We start from the raw sequence: 21677 nt of genomic DNA on the forward strand, positions 1-21677 counted from the left end.
GCAAAACTTACGTGTGTTTTTATCAAACATTTTATTTGTTGCAAAATATTTCTTATTCAGACTTACCTTGTTCAGTACCTTCTTCTGCCATTTGTCAATTCTTGCTTTTCAGAAGGGATTTTTTTATTCCTGAGAACTTATTTGCAATAATTTTGTTTGGAAGATTTAAAGAACAAAAAGATTGGAAAATTAGAGTGAGTTTATTATTATTTTACTTAGCAATGATCTGATATGATTCTTAACACATTGGATAAAGCTAAATAGCTTACTTCCAGTTTTGACTTTGGCAGGCATTGTGTCATTTTTAATTGTTTAAATGAGAAGAGTGATGCATAATTTTGCTTTGAGACTTTAGCACACATTTGGGAAATTTGGAACCACACATTCTAATACAGAATGCATTGAATCACCTTTATCTTTGTATTTAATTTAACAAAAAGAATTTTCTGTTTTGCACACACGGTTGTTAAGTGTGTGCCACAGTTTCATTTCTCACTGCTACATAATTGCACTCAGAATAGGCAATGGCATATTCAATAGATTTGGGTTCACAGAATCACAGAATGTTAGGGGTTGGAAGGGACCTTGAAATATCATCTAGTCCAAGCCCCCCATTTATTTTTTTTTTCATAATGCGCATAATGTATAGTATATTGACTGGAACCACATAAGGAGAGAAGATGTTGATTTTATAGAGTTTCACATCATTGTAAGAGTGCGATTACATGATTACATGTCCATTCAATAGTAAGCCTCCTGTGTGCATTGCCTTGTACTGCATTCTTGCATTTTGAGAGACAAAGCCAGTCAGGTAACGATGTTTCAGTTTAAGTTGAAGGTAAGTTACTTCTTAGGAGGGGTTAAAGTGTAATTCTTTACTTACACGGTGGAAAGCACATGAAATACTGAAGTATCAAAACTCAAGCTCGGTGGGAGGCTTTTTTACTTTTAAAATCTCTATTAGCCATAAGGTGGCAGTGTGGCAACTATTTTTAAGTGAAATGGAAAAGGGAACTAACACCTAGACTGATTTCCAACCTACAGGAAAAGTAACACAGCAACAGTTCCGGTGTTTAGGGGATTTTCTTTTTCTTTAAATGTATGTACCTAAAACAACTGCGGTTACTGAAAGACAGAAATTCCTAGGAATAAAATCTTTTTTCTTAATACCTGACTTCAAGCAAGGGAAGATTCTGGCAAGATATAGAGGAAATATGTAAAAATATGTTAACTAAACAGTCTACAAAATATTAATCAGAAGCAGGATGAGACGCTTAGTTATGTATATATTACATGGTTTATACGCATTCCTTAAAGGAAGTTCATTCTTTTCTTAGAGAAATAACATCTCTTTAAAACATTAGGAGAACCATTGCATGCATGTCAATGTACCTACATAGGTACACCCACACATGGAAACTATTCAAAAAAAAAAAAACACTTTCAAACAATCTGAAGTTGTAAATTCACACACACCCTCCCTCTGCTGCCCTTCTATATCCTCTTTGCGTCTTTCTTTGTTGAACACTAAAGGTTAGACAAAAGAAATGTGGGAGTGCTCATTGGATTCTTCATGGGCTTTAAATGAGCATCATTGCAAAATCTTCTGAAAAAAATACTCAAAATATATGAAGTGTATTACCAAAATGCAGATAGAGAAGAGCTCAATGCCTGTTCTTCTCAGATGTTTTCAATAGATTTGATCTCATTTCTACAGTAAAAGTACACATATAGAAAACAGTTGGACATTCCTACTCAATTCTGAATGTGCAGATGAATAGTGAAAAAATTGGATCAATACCAATTGTGCAATTTTAATACAGACCACGTACTCATATGAAGTCTGTCTTTTTAGAGCTAATTTTCCTTCTGAAAAATGCTTACTGTAAGGGCACATCTTGCAAAGCGCAGACTATTTCAACACAAATATACCTGTTGGTTAGGAGTTGGAACTAAGGGGCCTTTACATTCTAGAGAATTTAAATAAGTGAAGAGCAAAAAAAAGGAGGACAAGTTCATGTCCAGAACTGAATGTATTGTTTTCCATTCTCTACAACACATTGCTGATAATCACTGGCTTTGCTATTCTAAGTCAAATTCTCATGTTTAAATCCTAGTTCCAGTCCCAGATTTGCTGTCAATATTTTGTTTTTAATCCTTTGGATTAGCAGTTTTCTCGCACAAATGATTTGTACAAATCACAAAGCTAACAAAAGCAAATAAAATCAACCTACATTCATGATGAAATTTGTCTGTATTTAAGCACTTCCCTGTGCATTTATAAAGTCCTGCAGAATAGCTTTTCTATTCCACAAAACTGCTGAAATTAATACTTGTCTTCTTCAGATTTTCTTTTTTCTATTTGGTGATATAAAACTATAGCTATTTGCAAACATAGTAACTTTGCAGTTCCCTTAAAAAATCCAAACAAGCAAGCAAGCAAAAAATTATATATGCTACCAGAGGAAAAAATTGCAAACCCTACATTTTCCCAGGGCTGTATAAATATCTTCTTAAAATCTTAGAGGTATCACTGATAAATTTTCATCTTTCTGAAAAGTAATAGACAAAAACCAGTTAGAAATAGTTGATTATATGTTTTACATAAAGAATATTGTTGTTTTCTTAATAAATAATAATTATTTGTTTCACCCCCTAAGGGGTAAGAACAACATTTCAGAAAGTATTTAGGTATCAGTAAAACAGCCAACAAACAAACAAAAAATCTGTTAAAATCAAATTAAAAAGACCCAATTAAACAACCAAAACCCAAAAAATCTACTCTTTTGGTCACTTAGGATTAGAACTGACAAGAAATAAATTCAACCAAAAAAATAGGAGGACTATAATTCACCAGTGATGTAGTGGTGCATAAGCTTCCCAGTGCTCTAGGTGTCTGAATTAAATATTTTAAAGCAGACCATACTGCTGTTTTTTGCAGCATATTTTTGTCACTTTACAAGAGCAGTTCCCTCTTGAACCCTACAAATCAGAAGTGGAAGCAGGTGGCAGCCTGCCGGGCTAGTCTCCCTGAAGAAACAGGTCCTGGAGGTATGGGTTCCCAGACCATAAATAGCTTATGGTCCTGAACCTTCTGAACTCACAGCTGGAACAGATCTGCCTCCTGCAGCGCTTAAGCTGCTCCTCTTTCTGCAAGGCTGCTTGCAACCTTCACGCCACTCCATAATGAACAGCTGTACACCCTGTGCAGGTGCCCAGGTGCTGGCTGTGGGTGCTGCAGGGATGGTCTCTGTGAAAAGAGGCTGGGGATTGCCTTGTGCTGGACACAGGTGGTTCCTGCCACCTCCAATGGACCCACTAAAGGATACAGCTGAGCCTCTCAAAAAAGATCATAGAACAGTAGAATCATAGAATCATTTTGGTTGGAAAAGACCTTTAAGATCATCAAGTCAAACCTTTAACCTAACACTAACAAGCCCACCACTAAATCATGTTCCTAAGCACCACATCTATACATCTTTTGAAGAACTCCAGGGATGGTGACTCCACCACCTCCCTAGGCAGCCTGTTCCAATGCCTAACCACTCCTTCAGTAAAGAGATTTTTCCTGATATCCAAGATCATATTTCCTCAGGGAAAATGTATTTAAGAAAGGGCAAATATTTTGGACAGTCAGAGGAGGGAAAAAATAGTGGAAAACATGAGAGTTAACATCAAGGGCAGAGAAGGAGAGGGAGGAGGTGGTCCAGGTGCCAAAGCAGAGATTCCCTGCTGCCCATGGAAAGACGCACACACTGGAGCTGAGGAAAAGAGCGAGGAGGAAGCTACAGCAGAGAGAAACCGCTGTGTCCTGACTACACACCTGCCACCCTGGGGCAACTAGGAGTCAGGACTGAAGGATGAAATTGAGCCTGAGAGAAGGCAGAAGAAAGGCATTTGTTTAATGTTTGTCTCTGTTTCTCCCTATCCAGATTTATTTTAATGGGCTATAAATTAAATTCATTCTCCCCAAATCAAGTCTCATTTGTCTGTAACAGTAATTGGTAAGTGATCTGCTTGCCTTTATCTTGACTTACAAGATTTTTTTAATCTCATTTTCTTCTCCCATTTTACAGAGGTGGGAGACTAAGTGAGCAGCTGGGTGGACCTTCGGCTTAACGCCACAACAAGCTTCCCTATTTAAAGTCTAAAACTGTCACTCTTACTGCTACAGGTCCATTTGCTTTCATAGTTCTTCATCAGTTATATCCTCTCCCTCGCCTCTCTTTCTACACTGTCAGGGTTAAAGAAGTGTGTCCCAGCTCCTGGTGCAATCTGACCTATTTAACAGCAGTGTGTCACCCTCTAGATTTATATATAAACATAGATAGCTCTCAGTCATTTTTTATTTCAAGGTTCTTCAGATTTTCCTTTCCATTTCATCCACAATCTCTATTCTGTGTCAAGTGAGGAGAAGAGTCAGCCAAACCACAACCATGGACTTCCGGAGGGCTGACTTTGGGCTGTTCAGGACAGTGGTCAAGAGAGTCCCTTAGGAGACAGTCCTGAAGGGCAAAGGGGTCCAGGAAGGCTGGACATTCTTCAAGGAGGAAGTCTTAAAGGCACAGGAGCAGGCTGTTCCATGCACCATAAGACGAACAGGCGGGGAAGACAACCAGGCTGGCTGAACAGAGAGCTAGAACTCAGGGTAAAGAGTGTTTACCACTCTTGGGAGAAAGGGCAGGGAAGAGTATAGGGATCTTGTTACGTCATGAAGAGGGAAAATTAGAGAGGCAAAAGCCCAACTAGAACTCAGGCTGGTCACTGTCATGAAAGACAACAAAAAATTTTTCTACAAATACATTAACAACAAAAAGAGAGCCAAGGAGAATTTCCATCCTCTATTGGATGTGGAAGGGAACATTGTCATCAAGGATGAGGAAAAGGCTGAGATACTTAATGCCTTCTTTTCCTCAGTCTTTAATAGGCAGACAAGCAGTCTGCAAGGTAATTAGCACCCTGAGGTGGAAGACAGGAACGGAGAGCAGAATGAAACCCCCCTTAATTGAGAAGGAAGAAGTTAATGACCTGCTACACTACCTGGACACACAGAAGTCCGTGGGGCTAGATATGATCCACCTGAGAATACTGAGGGAGTTGATGAAGGAGTTGGCCAAACCACTCTCCATCATTACCAGAAGTCCTGGTCAATAGATGAAGTTCCCAGATGACTGGAGGCTTGCCAATGTGACGCCATCTACAAGAAAGGCCAGAAGAAGCATCTGGGGAACTACAGGCCTGTCAGCCTGACCTTGGTACCAGGGAAGATTATGGAGTAGATCATCTTGGGGTGCTCACATGGCATGTGCAGGACAACCAGGGGATCAGGCCCAGTCAGCATGGGTTCATGAAAAGCAGGTCCTGCTTAACCAACCTGATCTCCTTCTGTGACCAGGTGACCTGCCTAGTCGATGAGGGGAAAGCTGTGGATGTCATCTACCTGGACTTTAGTAAAGCCTTTGACACCGTCTCCCACAGCATTCTCCTAGGAAACCTAGGCTCATGGCCTAGACAGGTGCCCTCTACACTGGGTAAAAAACTGTCTGGCCGAGCACAGAGAGTTGTGGTGAATGGAGCTAAATCCAGCTGGAGGCCAGTCACAAGTAGTATCCCACAGGGCTCAGTACTGGGACCAGTCTTGTGTAACATCTTTATCGATGATCTGGATCAAGGGATTGAGTGCTCCCTCAGCAAGTTTGCCGATGACACTAAATTGGGTGGGAGTGTTGATCTGCTTGAGGATAGGAAGGCTCTGCAGAGGGATCTGGAAAGGATGCATTGATGGGCTGAGGCCAATGCTATGAGGTTTAACAAGGCCAAGTGCTGGGTCCTGCACTTGGGCAATAACAGCCCAACACAGCACTATAGGCTTGGGGACAAATGGCTGGAAAAGTTCCTGTCAGAAAAGGACCTGAGGGTGCTGGTTGACAGCCAGCTGAACATGAGTCAGCAGTGTGCCCGTGTAGCCAAGAAGGCCAACAGCATCATGGCCAGCATCAGAAATAGTGTGGCCAGCAGGACTAGGGAAGTGATCAGGGAATGCTGCCTCTGTACTCGGCACTGGTGAGGCCGCACCTCAAATACCGTGTTCAGTTTGGGGCCCCTCACTACAAGAAAGACATTGAGGTGCTGGAGTGTGTCCAGAGAAGGGCAACAAAGCTGATGAAGGGCCTGGAGCACAGGTCTGATGAAAAGCATCTGAGGGAACTGGGGTTGTTTCATCTGGAGAAGAGGAGGCTGAGGGGAGACCTTATCACTCTCTACAACTTCCTGAAAGGAGGTTATAGTGAGGCAGGTGTTGATCTCTTCTCCCAAGTAACTAGTGATAGGGCTAGAGGAAATGGCCTCAAGGTGTTCCAGAGGAGGTTTAGATTGGACATTAGGAAAATTTTCTTTACTGAGAGAGTAGTCAAACATTGGAACAAGCTGCTCAGGGAAGTTGTTGAGTCATCATCCCTGGAGGTGTTCAAAAAAACATTTCGATGTAGCGCTTGTAGACATGGTTTAGTGGGCATAGTGGTATTAGGTCAACAGCTGGACTTGATGATCTTAGAAGTCTATTCCAAACTAATGATTCTATGATATCTCTTGCTACCTTCTCCTATATTCCTTATACCATCTTAGATCTTTCCTCATTTCTCTCCTCTGTTTCATTTTTGACTCTTTTCTGTCTGAGCTTTTATAATATCTTATCTAAAATCTCACTTTTCCCACTGAGAAACTATACTGTCTCTAGAAGAAGGAAAGGATGAGGTACATGTGTTTATGAAAAAGAAATGAACAGAAGAAAAGAAGAGTGAAAAGGAAAACTGAGTTTTCTTGAGAGGGTTCACAAGAAAATTGAACTGCATTGAAAATGCTCTTTTCTTTTGCCTGACTTTGGGGATCTTTTGGGCTTAGTCGCTTGAAAATTTACCTTTAAAAACTCAGTTCTCTCTCTGTGCACTCCTAGGCACCCTGTTGACATTAGCATTTCCAAAGTCACCAAAATTTAAAAGAAATCAGTGTTTGGAAGTGTGTTCTTCCTTTCCGCATATTTGCACACAAGCATATAAGCTGACTGCACAAGACTTGTCTTCTAGCACCATGAATTTTGGGAGCAAGGGTAGCTGGGAAAATGGGGATGATACTAGGTGGCAGGTGTGCCATGACAAAAGTAACAGATCAGAAATGTTTCCAGCATGTAATCTTTCACTTTCTTCTCTTTTGTCTACTCAGCACATTGGTGATAAAAAAAATCTGTTTTCTCAGGTGATGCCACTTTGACAAGCAGAATTCTGTTGTGTCAAGCCTCTCCAGCCTTTCCAGCCTGATTTTCATGTCATTGGTTTCCTTATAAGAAATTGGTAAAGCACAGGATCATGAAAGGACTAAACGTCTTCTTGTTATCACACTGTCAAAGAGTCCTGTTTAAACCAAACCAAACCAAACCAAACCAAATTAAACTAATCTCAGTATGGTAAAGTGAGGTACAGGGATAAGAAAAAGTGTGAGTTTGTTTGATTAATGATCTCACACTGTTTCTATTTTTTTCGGAAAAAGGGTACTTACTTTCAGACTCTGCTGTTCTTTCTTTATACCTCCACAACTAAGAAGAAACAAACTCATACTGAATAATTTAATAATCTGTTAATGAAGTTCATCTGTGTTCATCTACCAAAATACAGTATTTCAAACCCAATAAGCTTATTACGTTATACATGTTCTTCAGTCCTGAGTACCTTACCCACTAGACACCAATAAGACTGTTTAAACATTGAGTTTTTTACGCTTATCTTCATAGTATGTCAAAGTTAAAACATTCCCTATTCAGTGATCAGCAGTTAAATTGCTCCGTATTCTTCACCTGTACCCTCTGCTCCTAAGACCCAGTTTCTGTAAAATACATTTTTTAAGAAACCTCAGTAACCTTTTACTGTCAAATATGTGTGAGGGAATTGACAACTTCCATTGTCCACTCAGATTCTTTATGACATCATCAGTCATGAAACAATTTTTAAGTGTCTGCAAGGGAGGCTTCCGCATTCCCAAGAATTACGATACCATTGCCAGGGGTCTGTTACTGTTTTTTGCAGTGAAGCTCTTCTAGTCCACTTTCAGTTCCAGGGTGGATTCAAGAAGACAGTCTAACAGCATGCACATTTTTGTCTGTCAACCTCTAAGGAGCTTTCTGAGTTGCTGATTAGTAACGGATATTTGCCAGGCCTTATTTTCATTGCTACAGGATGGGGCACACAAATGTACCTGTCCCCTAAGGGAGGAATTTAGTCAGGATTTCTGGTGGAGTGACTCTGAGTTTTTTATTAGTGTTCCAAAGATCAAGAGTAGCACAAATTTCTCCCAACAATGTCAATAGGGAAAAAAAAAAAAAAAAAAAAAAAAACCAAAACACAAAAAAAAAACCCAAAAACAGTACTTAGCTGCAAGGAAAAAGGAAAGACAGATGCCTTAGAATAATTAATAGCAGATCCAGAGACTGTTGTCCAGAAAAAAATCCTTAGTGAATCTGAATCATGTTCATCCAAAACATGTGAACCATCCCTCACTGTCCAAAATTTGAAGAGCCTATGAATCTTGTTAGCAAGGTATTAATGTAGCTCTGCAAACTACTAATGTGTCAGAGTGAGAGTTCTAAGCCTCAGTAAAAAAACTGCAAGTGGTTCTTCAAAAGTTTAGAAGATTTCTATTATTTTGGTAGTTTTACATTTTCTTTAATGTGTGTTGAAAGGGCACAAAATATAAAAAACAGTGAAAACCATCTTATCTTCAATTTAATACAAGTTTTGACAAGTATTTTACTTTCATGATCAGGACACCATATTATGCTTGAGTGGACTAAATGCCATGAGCACGTTATAAACATCTGAGGTGAGCACGCTGAATTTTAATTTTGTTGTGGGATGTCAATTTGGAATGCTATGGCCACCAAGCACAAGTTTTGCCTGAGAAGACTTAATCGGATGATATTATTATTTAGCATGTTACTCCCCATGGGCAAATTAAGCTCAAGTGTTTAGCATTGTGGATCCTTGAGAATCTAATGAACTACTCTGGGATCACACACAAGGCAACAGAGCACACACAGTGATACATAGAAAATCGTATTTTCATTTATTCAAACAAAGAAATAAGATATGATATTTAAGGAAAAAATATTAGATTTGCTTTCTGTTTTAAGTTGGATGCTAAACAAGTTAAGTGTTTATACAAGTATACAGGGCTTAACACAACATTAATTTGAAATACATAACAAATGGAATATATGACTCTATCTCCTTTTGAGATCCAACAATGGTATTTTGCAGCTTTTAGCTCTGGTCCTCTGACAATTCAGTGTAATTTGGGGATCAGCTGATACTACATTTTGAAAAAATAAAATGTTATCTTTACCTGCTTCAGCACAAATTGTTTTGTTTTTTTTTTCAAGCAGGTTTATGAAAGGTATACTTTTGTGATTTTGTGGAAACTCTATTTGTCAAAAGAAACAAATTGACTCCTGAAGACATTAGCTATGAGATGTGTGTATGAAGATATACAAATCTTCTGAAAGGTTTAGAAAAACCCAATAAAATAATTCATCTAGTGTAGTCTTTACCTGTTGGTGGGTAAATGACTTTTGTGTTTAAGTTCAGTCACCAAAACAAGAAAGAAGCTTTTCCAAGACTGGTTTGTAATGCTATACATTACCAACATAGTCTCTTACTGGGATGAACACACTAATTCCTCACCATCTCTCCTTAGTCTTTTGTTTTCAGGGACAAGGTCGTTTTCTGCAATTTCTTTATTTTTGCTCCTGAGATATAGGAGAAAATAAAGATGTAGAAATCAAATAGTGTCTTACCAAACCACCAAGAAAGTAAAACAGCATATAAAATAAATTAATGAATTTGGAAAAAATAAGATCTGTCAATTATAGATTTATTTTTTAGGAATACTGTATGTTTATTACTTTAAATGATTAGTTGTATTTTATGTATTTTGTTGTACTGTCTGAAATTATTTTTTAATAATATAGCCTAAGAACCATCACCTTATTTACCACAAACTTTAACAAGTTCCCTCTCTTACTTTCCAAATATTAAAATAATCAAAAATATTAAAAGAAGAAGAAAATAATATATGGTGTTGGCTTCCATTTGTAAGTTGAAATAAAAAATTTTTCTGCTATTCTATCCATTTGGCTGGATATAATTCAGTCAAAACATTTTCAGGTTCCAAACTCAGGAAGGTTTTTCTTGCCTGATTCATTTTGTGTTTCATTTTACTCTTTCACTGATGGAAAAGTTATTTTTTAGTCACTGTTACTAGGATATTTCTTAAAAATAAATTTTTGCGTGGCAAAAACACTGAGGTTAAAATAAGTAAAACTCAAGTAAATTTTCATGATTATACAGCAATTTTGTAAACTCTATAATTGGTGATTTTTTGTACAGTTTTAATAAGTCGCATAGCACAGGGAAGATTATCAGCAGTAAAATATAATTTTAGAGGTAAATTGGTTTTCCTTCTTATGTCTTAATTCACACCTATTAATACAGTCTTATGCCCATTTCCCTGTGATCCAACATTTCTGTGAACCATGTTGTATCCTTACTTGGGTATCTCAGCAGTAAAGTTTTACAGGAAGGAGGAAAGGAATCTATTTCCTAATGGTTAAGAATGCTTTATTATATTAGAAGCCGTACTTCATATAATTTGCTCACTGTATGATGACTCTAATGAAGAGAGAATGAATCACTGTAATAACCTGACAACCACATTTATCCATAAAGGGGGTTGGTTTCATACCAGGTCTCACCTTCAGCTCTATGAAACTGTACTATGATGGAAAGAATTCAAACAGTAGGAGAGAAATCTCCAAAACTCTATTATTATTGTTGTTAGATATCCAGCTAACAAGAAAAGCTCTGTGTCATTTTCCAGTTGCATAGTCACAAATCTAATGAAGCAGCAGGATCACTGGAACCAAGAATAGTTTATTTTCTTTGACTTTTTAAACATGTAGGCAGGTCCAAGAAGAACAGGGTATCATTTTTACCACCAGTCCCAAATCATCCGCAAATGAATACATATCTGAGTAAAGATAGTGCTTATAATGATGTCAAAAACATGATGACCTGAATGAAATCAGCTGGTCCATCTTGGTTTTTTTTGTCTTTGGTAAATGCTAAGTTCAAGATATTGAGAGAAGTACTAAAAATATCCCTGCCTAAACTTCAAATCCCCACACCAATAGTCTTTCAGTATACATACAGGATAGTTTCTTCTTAGCTGGAGGTTGCTTCCACTTATTGTTGAGTTGATTTGTATGTTTTTCACAATTTTTTTAAAATTTGCCGTGGTCTGAGTTGCCTTGGGTTTACCAGGAGTCAGTCACAGCAAAGGCCACTCCAGATGCTGCCCTTCACTGTCTCCAGATGAAGCAGACTTTCTAGAGCTCCCTTTGACTTGTGAAGAACTTCCTACAGTTTTTTTCTGTCAATAAGAATCTGCCTTCATGGGGTATCTAACCAAGTCACTCTACTCTGAAGCCTCAGGCCTTTATCTGTATGCTGGATTTTGGTAAGTCTAGCTCATAGCCAGGAAAAGAAGAAAGAGCCAATAACTGGACAGAGGAGTTTTCTAAATACCATTATCTTTGTGATTTTCTGATATGCTTGAAAGTAATTGCTTTTTGATGTATTCTTTTTAATCAGAATAAGCAAGAGATAAAAGCATCTGAAAAAAAAAAAAAAAAAAAGCATAAGATAAAAGATTCTGAAGGGGACCATTTCAGTCTTTCCTTCTCTTTTTTTTTTTTTTTAATTATTTTCCAAAGAAGCATTTTTGCCTTCCTCCTCACTACACTTCCAGAATGTTTATGTACTAGGAGATGATGGTGAGACTTTTTTGTTTCCGAGAGAAAAAAAAAAAAAAATTAGGAAGAGATTATGAAAATTTTGGTAAATTACTTGAAAATAAGCAGAATTTGCTGGTTTTTTTTTTTGTATCAGAGTATATTCACTATCTACAGTCATTAGTTAAAATACAACAGTTCTGGTTTTGCAGGAAAAAAAAAGTGAATGTCCAGATATGAATGGGTTAATTTTAAACCATTCCTCAGTTATGTAAATGCACAAAATGTAGTGCCACTTTCTATTCTTATTACAATCATGAGACTGTCACTATAATTGATTAATTTTGTGCCATTCTTTCCCAGTGATCTGTTTGTCACAAGAACGAGCTATCACAGAATTTTAATCCTTAATACATTTTAGTTTTCATAATGTGTTCTGATTCTCATTCTAGTGACAAAGGTTGGCACAAAATCAGACCATATTCATAACAAAGGCTGTAGAAATAAAGCAGGAAACTGTATAGAATCCATCTTCATGACAATCTCAGAACAATGAGACCAGAAATATCACAAAACAAAACTCTTTGTTCTTGTGGCACTCTTGTTATTGTAATATCACAATACTACAAAATGCATTTCTGAACCTTTTGGATTGGATGTATTAAACTCATTTTGCAGTTAGGATATCTTTCACAATACTTTAAAAAGGGGACAGTGGGAAAAAAACTATTGTCAAAATGTGATTTGTTAGAAATAGTCGTAGTTTAATGGAAAAATACCATTTGGCTACTCACTAATTCCTAAATCCTCCACTGAGTTACTGGAGGGAGGGAGTGGACACAAGCAGGGAGGAAAGAAAAAGCAATCGTTATTTTTCATAGAACCTTTACACCACAAACTAGCTGTTTCTTTCTGGGCTTAGTGTTAACAAAATTCATTGATAAACTGCTAACATGACAAAACTCTAAGTATCAAATACAACTGTCAGTAATTTAGAAATAATTGCCATTTGTTGAAGATGTGTGTTGTGATGTTATGAATTATGCATGTTCTGCTCCTAGGGGAAGCATAGGCCAAGAACTGATGATGAATTTATTTTTTGTTCTGCAGGATAAACTAAGCTATATGTTCTTTACCACCAGACTAATTGATTGCATACGTCTACATTTGTCTGTCCTTCTGTCTAATGGTAGTTTTTCATTTAGCACATCAATTTTTCAAACTCTTTGTTGGAATGAAAACTATTATTAATATGCAAACAGACAGGTAAACAAGCCTGGCTATAGTGTACTTTACTATTAACAGCAAAAAATACAACCTGTTCAACAGCTTGGTGGACAGATAATTGGATGGTGAAAATATTTTCTTGTTTATCATAATCATAAATGTTTTAATTCAAAGGTCAATCCATATTTCTAATTTGAACAGATTACGTATTTGGCTGTGAGCTCACACTTGACATACAACTTGAAATTTTATTTTATATTATTTTTTATATATATTTCTACAATCCAAGAGGAATAGGAGGGAATATCAAGTATTTACAGTAATATTTTAGTGTACTAAAATTTTTGTTAACTTTTAGTGTACTACAATGAACCTTCAGAAAGAACACTAAAATTTTTATGCATGTATGGGACATCTCCTGTCACCTGTGCTACACTACTGCACATAGAAACTTGACAGATATTTAAATATTGCGAACTGGAAGCTAGGAAGATAAACTAGGGAAAATACTCCATGCTTAGCTTTTATATTCTAACTTTCGTCTCTGCTGTTGCCAACTGTTGAAATCAGAGTATTTTGTTGATCTGACATGACAGGGCTTCTCCAATAGCAGCCGGATACCAAGAAGCACATAGTCTTTTGGAAGAGTAATAATTAAGAAAAAAAAAAAAAAAGAAAAAAATGAAGAAAGTATTTATTGTAATTTCCTGTTTCCACTGCACTACAATTCCAATAAGTAGTACAGTAAGAAACACTTTCCTAGCTCTGCTCAGATTTGTACATTTGTGATACCATTGTTTTCCAACATTGAGAGATGATTAGTGAAAAAAAAGTCCCCTTTTCAGACACTGGAGAAAGATTTCTTCTTCATGTGATCAATATTAAATGAAATACCTTATTTAGCTCTCTGAATTCATAAGCGTACGATCATCTACTGCCCTGGGAGGCCATGACCAGCGTAGGAGGGAAGTAAAAAAGTCTTGCTTACAGGAACAATTTTTTCAGACCACAATTTCAGTATACAAAAAGAGAAGCTGGCATCTGTTATTGAAGTCAGTGAATTTTAAAGCTCAGCTCCCAAATGTGCATGACCAAGAACTATGCTCACATGTGTAGATATTTAAATGCTATATAGGCATTTTCAGCATTCATCATCCGTCCTCAAAAGGAAACAGCAGAATCTTATCCGAAAACAGACAAATACGCAATAATTTTGGACTTCAATTAGTGGAAATTAAGTCTGTTACTATCCCAATTGAAACTGCAATGATCTCAGAAACAAAAACCAAAGATCAGCAGTTTTGTAATCTATAATCTATATATGAAGTTCCTGGAATTAACTCTATAACGCTTGTCTGCATGTTTTTATCTCTTGGAAGCATTCCTTTAAATATTCAGAGAGAGCTTTGCAATTGTCTATGAAACTGCTTAGCCCACATACTAGACTTTTCAAAATATACAGTCATTTATTAATATTTGTCAACCTTATCCCCATTACAGTAATAAACAAGCAATTTCTCTTGAGTGGGAATGCCTGTACTATTGTTAACACAGCAGGACCTGTAAGTATATATATAATGTGCTCCCTTTTTACATGTCCAATCAAAAGAAAAAGTGCTACGGGAGGAGGCAGGAAATAAGTACTTGTGGCCCTTCACAGTATTCAATAAGTAAGATGTAGCCCTATATCCAGGAATTGGGAAGTGCCTTCTGGTCCTACAGATTATGTTTGTACTGCTAATGCAATGAAATGCTTCCACTGAAATAATTTTCCCTTGAGCATGCTTTCATAACCTTCCTGTGATACATGATACTGCAATCCAGGAGCCCATTTCATGAGTTTTGAACTATCCCTGCTAAGTGCTACCATTCATTGATAAGGAGAACATCAGGATTTCTCTTATTGCATCAGGCGTATGTTTTCCATGACCGTGACTAATTTGGGTGTCTATCAAAGGGTTCCTAAACATGGCCACCACACAACCATCTCATCAGTAGCCACCTTCTCTCCTCCTTCAGCAACTGAATCTCCAGGGTTTCCAACAACTGTTCAGATAACTGAAAGCACCAGAGGGGAGTAAAACTGTTCTGGTACTCAGACCCAAATTTCCACCAGTGGATACCTAGCCAGTGTTGTGGTGGAGGTACTGTCCTCCTAGACCAGAGCTGTCTGTGCTGCTGCAGGGACTGAGGTGATCTTTGTAGCTCCCCAGGGTGATGGAGGACAGACGAGTGAGACCTGGCTAAAGACCTGCCACCACCCCACCTTCCCCAGAAGAGGATTTTACACGTCCCAGGCAGGAAATACAGCCCCAGTCTGAGAGAGCTGGGCCACATGACCACAGCCTTTCTGCAGCAGAGGGGAGAACTGGCCAAGTGGCCCAGGAGCTTCCAACAGGAACCCAGTCTGGTGGCCCAAGAACTCTCCAAGGGCAGAGGCCCTGCACTGCTGGTAGCATCTCTCATGTTGACACTGCCTGCTTCAGCAACTCCAGCCCTCTAGGGCCTCTGTCCTGGCCACCTGGGGACTGGCTCACCAGGTTGGTTGATTATATACAAGTATGTGTGAGTGTGCAGCATTTTACCCTGCATTCTGCAAATTTTGCTCCTCTGCTTCAATCAGAAGTAAAACTCTTAGACAAACTAAAGTGAAAGTGGTTTGTATCAGACCAGTTATCCCCCTCATTGACAATGGTAGTAAGATGGTCCGTTTGCTGTTCCTCTTTGCACTCCCTTCCCCTCTGGACCCTGAGTGTGTATTATCTCTCCTCCTTGTACTCAAGTGTCTGTGCTCTCATCCTGAGAAGTAATGGGATTAACAAAATGTGTTAATGGGATGACAACTCCAAATCATTGCCCTATTATTACCCTGTTAAAACCAATGATAAATTAACATTCATATTTGTCCCCAGGTAGACCAAAGTGAAGCTCTCCCAGGGATCACACTTGTGTAGCTGTAAGCAGGCTTAAGAATGAGGGTCAGTTCTACAGTCTACCCTGTATATTTAGGGAGAAGAAGAGACAGTTTTGGCTTTCTGAGTAAGGTTGTCCCAGGTACAAGTGAAGGGAGAAGAGAACCACGTCTCAAAGAAAGCAAGTAACCCATTTCCATGTTGTTATTGTTTGTTTGTTTTTAAACAAACTGAAATATTCTGTGGGTATGTTTTACAAAGTATAAGAATACAGGATTTCTGTATGAATTTATTCTCTTCTGAGAAGCTTTAGAAGATATGTGCTAGCGATAGTCTATCTTCTTCACTTTTAAGAATCATTCAGTGTAAAACACACTACTTTATTTTTTCTTTTCCTTTTCTTTTTTCTTTTTCTTATCTTTTTTTTTTTTTTTTTTTTTTTTTTTTTTTTCCCCCTGGGGAATCAAACCAACAGTATCTCTTGAAAAATCTCTTCAGCAGTCTTGGTATCAGTGGTGGTTCCTGCAGATGCTCTAGAATGAAGTCCTGGGAGAAGACAGTTGACTGGAGGATGTTACTTGTGTGCCTTGAACATGGCTAGTTAGTCTCTGAGGAGGGTGTGTGTGTTAGCACTGGCATCAATTATGGCAAGACTCTAGTCAGTTGCTATTTCTCAAAGCCTAACTTTCAGCATTTCTAATGTCACTACCTAAGACCCTTCTTGTGGTAGTAAAATTATAATTTTTGGCGGCTACTCTAGTTTCCTTGCTGGAAATATCTTCACATTCTATCATTCCCAGAAAAGAAGATAAAGTCCCATTTTCCTTTACATTTATCTGAGTTGAGCCTGTCTAAGTAATGCTGTTGTCAAATTCAATACTTTCCAGCTCCTTGTCACTATCACTATCGATTGTAATCACAACTGGAAAAGAATGTGACAAATTACTTGTGTGATTTTCTGGTGTTTATTCTTATGTTTTTCCTTTCTCTTTTCACAATGCCTTATAGTAACTTTTTTCCTTCATAGGCTGTCTCCATACTTGGACTCCTCTTTTTTCTTTTTTTTTTTTTTTTTCATATTCTTACACTTTGTCTTGCTACTAGCTTGATTTGAAGTCTATCTTCATTTTTGTAGCAGCCACTGAATTTTGATAAACTTTTCTTGTGGTCATTTCCTTTCTCTGGAATTGTGCTGTCCTTTATTGCATTATCCAAGTGTTCAGTTCTTCAAACAGGCTTTTCACTTTTAATTCCATCAGTACTTCCAAAGGGTGTCCTTGACCTGTTACTTGATTGACTCCTTGACCTGTAGCTTTGATAATAACAAAAGTGTCTTTCATGGAGTCCCCTCCAGCTAGGCAGACTTACAATTTCAGTAAAAGACTGTATACTGTGTTCTGGACTAGTAGCTTGCCTTGAATAGTGAGCATTAGACTGAGTCCTCCTTCTGCAGAGGATTCATAGACATCTTCAGCCACATTTTGACTAGAAAAAGCAGAACCCTCCTGGTATTTACTTTGAAAATTGTCTCTCATATAATAATGATGACTGTCTATTCTTCTTGATCTTCTTTTGCAGGGCCTTTGCTACTTGCTTTTGATCTACTTACTTATCTGGATGTAGTGCTTTCATGACTTATAGACCCTCACTGGCTTCCTTGAGAGGTTTTTGTGTCATGAGTTCTCAATATCCTCTTGTTTCTTTCACTCCTGTGTATAATATGTCAGTTTCTTGATCATCTCCTTTTAAGTTGACCTTTGCCACTATGCTCCTTCCTAGTCCTATGGCCATGACTGCCTCGACTGTGCTGTGAATAGGATTGTGGACTAGTGGACTTTCCTTTTCTGTACAACCTGTGATTACAAGGAGACCACATTGTGTTCTTTCCTGAAAAGGGATTCCAGATCAAGTCATGTGGAGATATATCTTTTACTATTCATTTGTTCATATCATCTTCTTGGCTTCAGGAGTTGAGCACCTTTTACACTTACCTACATTCTTTGAAGTATGAAGAAGGAGTATGGCAAAGAACTGTGAAACTGAGCTGGCTACTGTTTCTTCATGTCTTTGTTTTTCTCTTCACTGACTCCTCAGTGTCCAAACAGAGCTCAAACGGTTCTGGTGTCCTCTCAGATGATGGGTTAACATACTCAACAATAACACAATTGTCCAACTGACATTTAAGTCAGCGTTAGCCTGTAATTGAGTTTAATGTTCCATTCTCTTCACAGCAAAGTCCTCATCAGAACATTCTGAAACCCCTAGAGGAGAACTTATTGTTGCATGAACATCTCTCTCCTGAAATAGAACATGATAGCCCTGGAGTTTCATCATCCAAAGGGGACTGATCATTACATGAACTGTGATCTAGTTCTTGAGAATGGCCTCATAAGGAGATACTGTAGTAACTGATGAGTCTGAACAGCTCTGTTCATCATACAATGGAGCAGGAGAGCCATATTTCACATGCTGATCCTATGCTTCTAAGTTAAAAGGAGACAGCGCAAGACTGATGAAGTCAGATGAAGTATGGTGTTCCCATGTTAAGGCGTTATAGTAAGGAAATCTCCAGCCATCAGGGCTGGCAAAAGAGCCATTTTCTGAAGGTCTCAGTATGTACTGCTTAAAGTCATCTTCATCACAAATTCCATGGAAAACAGAATAGAAAGACTGCTTACAGAGCAGGCATTCTGCTTTTTTTTTTAACATATGTGCAATCCCACTCAGTGGGGTTTGGGGTAGGTGAATCTTTGGTATCCTCCCTTTTAAAAGGGGTTTTCCTCTGCATGGCAGAGACCCTTTGCTCAGCAAAAATAGCGAGTTAATAACCCTCTTTGGTCAGTAGATTGGCAGCAATAATGCACTATAATAGTAGCAATATTTCACGGTTCAAGTAAAATAATATTTCATAGATTGGGTAAAATAATATTTCACAGAGCAGATAAAGGTGTGGCTTTCCCTAATTCTGTTTAATAATATTCAGAGAGAGAAAAAAAGAATGAAAAAGAGAAAATGAGAAAGAAAGAGAGAGAGAAAGAAATATCACTACTCCTAGGGTCCAGTGACATCTCACAGGTCCGGTCTGATCTCTGGTTCTTCAGTGGTGGGTGTGCACCTGTGTCATGGTTATTGGTATTTTTACTGTCCGTTTCATTAATATTCATGAGTCTTGTTCATGTTATCCCCCCCTTTTCTCGCTTTTCATTCTAATTAGGACCCAGGAGCAGTATACAACATTTTGCGGGCTCCAAAGGGGTTCTGTCCACTATAGATAAGGGAGTGGACCTCCTCAAGTCCAGAAACACCTCTCTTCTGCAGGGTTTGTCCATTTGGGTAGGGGAGGTTCGGTAGCTGCTCCAGCTGAAGCGCCTTTTACTGATCGTCCCAACTAAAGTTTCCAAAGGGAAGATACTGCTCCACCCTCCTATCTCTGAGGAGGAAGCACTGTTTCAACCTCTTATCTCCGAGGAGGGAGCACCACTCCACCTTCACAGGGCTTGTTCCCTCACTGGAGGAAGCTGTACTGCAGAGCAGGCTGGTTTTAGGGCTAATACATAAAACTTACACACACATAAAATCTGCAAAATAGGTCGTTTAAGGCAAAAAATCAGACTGTCCTTCACACCACTCCTGGGCAAAACAGAAATAGAACCTGTGGAAGCAGCGATCTAGATAGCCAATATTGTCAAATCTGTCCAAACACATGGCATGTCAGAATCAGGAGATGCTTGTTTAGAATCACCACATACACTGGTTTTGGCTGATATAGAGCTAAATTTCGGCATAGCGGCTTATATGATGCTATGTTTTGGATTTGTGGTGAAAACAGTGTTAATAACACCAGGACGTTTTAGTTACTGCTGAATAGTGCATATACATCATCAAGGCCTTTTCTGCATCTCAGACTGCCCTGCCAGCAAATAGGCTGGGGGTGCACAAGAAGTTGGGAGGGGACACAGCTGGGACAGCTGATCCCAACTAACCGAAGGGATAATCTATACCATATGACATCACACTTAGCAGTTAAAGTTGTGAGAAGAAGAAGGAAGTAGGGCACATTTGGAGTTATGGCATTTGTATTCCCAAGTAACTCTTGCACATGATGGAGCCCTTCTTTCCTGGAGATGGCTAAACACTTGACTGCTGATGGAAAGCAGTAAATTAATTCCTTATCTTGCTTTGTTTGCATGTGCAGCTTTCATTTTATGTAGTAAACTGTCTTGATCTCAGCCCACAAGTTTTCCCTTTCAATTCTTTCCACTGCAGGGAATGAGCAAGAAGCTGTGTCATAGTTAGTTACCAGCCAGTGTTAAACCATAACAATAATAGAATCATATAATCATAGAACAGTTTGGATTGGATGGCACCTCAAAGGTCATCTAGTTCCAAATCCTATGCCATGGCCAGGGACACTTTCCACTAGACCAGGTTACTCAGAGCCCTGTCCAACCTGGCTTTGGACACTTCCACAGCTTCTCTGGGGAATCTGTTCAAGTGTCTTATCACACTCATCGGAAACAGTTTCTTCCTAATGTTAATATGAATCTACCCTCTTTCAGTTTAAAACTGTTACCCCTTGTCCTATCACTACGCTCACTGATAAAGAGTCCTTTAAGCCCCATTTAAGTACTGGAGGACTTCTCAGAACCTTCTCTTCTTTAGGTTAAGGACCCACAACTCCCTTAGCATGTCCTCATAGGAAAGGCCCCCTGGCCATCTTTGATGCCCTCCCATGGGAGATGCTCATCCAGTCTGCTGGCAGCTGGTGCAATTTGCTTGTGCAAGGTTAGGGCAAAATATTGCTATCCACTGCAAACTCCTTAGATGCTGAAGTCATGTTCCACAAAAGAAAGAGACATAAAGATCATTACTCTTCCACAGAGGAAAAAAAATTAAGCTAGACAAAGAAACCCATAGCCATTTTTAGAGTTGAAAAAGCCAGCATTAGCCAGCACTGAAAGAATATTTTAAAAAGAGACAACACAACACTATTAACTTTGCTTAGTCTCCCTGCAGAACACTTGAGAAGTGTAGGTGTTAGGGATAAATTTCATCCCAACACGGAAAGGAAAGACTCTAAAAATATCCATGCTTGGGCCCTACATTTCTAGAAAACCTGCTCTCCGCGATGAAGTAATCTCATCTGCCTTCACTAACAATAGCAGAATGGTCTTTTCTCCTCCATTTTTAAGTGCAGGTCCTGATTGCAGCTCAACCTCTTTCAGGGGAATGTAGAAGTTTGTAGGATCATGTATTCATGACAGTCCTAACACAACAGTTCCCTTACAAATGCAGACATGCCAGAAATACAGTAACTGGCACCTCCTGCCCACCAAACACTGACATTTTTTCCACCTTTAGAAGCCCAGCCTTGACACTAGTGTTTGTTCTTTCTGACTTCTAAAGGGCCTCTTTTTTGCTTTTCAGATCTACATTCCTCCTTTCCTACCTTTCCACTGTCTTTTCTCTCTCAAGGTTCAGCAGCTGTTCCCTTGCTGCAGATAGCCTGCAAAGCTCTTCAGGGATAATGCACATGAGAAACTATCTGGAAATGGATCTTCTGGGTAGTTCTTAAGGCAGTAAGCACGCTGTAGCTTTTGCTCAGTGGTGTTTCCATACTGCTCGAACAGCATCACAGAATAAGAATGTATTTCCACAGAATAAGATGTATTGAAAAAGAGCACAAAAAGCAACAGAAGGAT

At 38.6% G+C, this 21677-nt stretch overlaps 1 protein-coding gene across 1 annotated transcript; it reads right to left on the reverse strand.

The window, feature by feature from the left end:
• Positions 1-16826: 16826 nt before the first annotated feature.
• LOC104345468 (E3 ubiquitin-protein ligase Topors-like) lies at positions 16827-19139 on the reverse strand. The gene is given in 6 exon segments (XM_086480111.1): positions 16827-16930; positions 16933-16986; positions 16989-17426; positions 17429-17549; positions 17552-17583; positions 19049-19139. Coding segments are annotated over 6 exon segments (840 nt in total).
• Between the last annotated feature and the right edge of the window lie 2538 nt (positions 19140-21677).

This window comes from Leptosomus discolor, chromosome Z (genome assembly GCF_034619465.1).
Source record: "Leptosomus discolor isolate bLepDis1 chromosome Z, bLepDis1.hap2, whole genome shotgun sequence".
Lineage (NCBI taxonomy): Eukaryota > Metazoa > Chordata > Aves > Leptosomiformes > Leptosomidae > Leptosomus > Leptosomus discolor.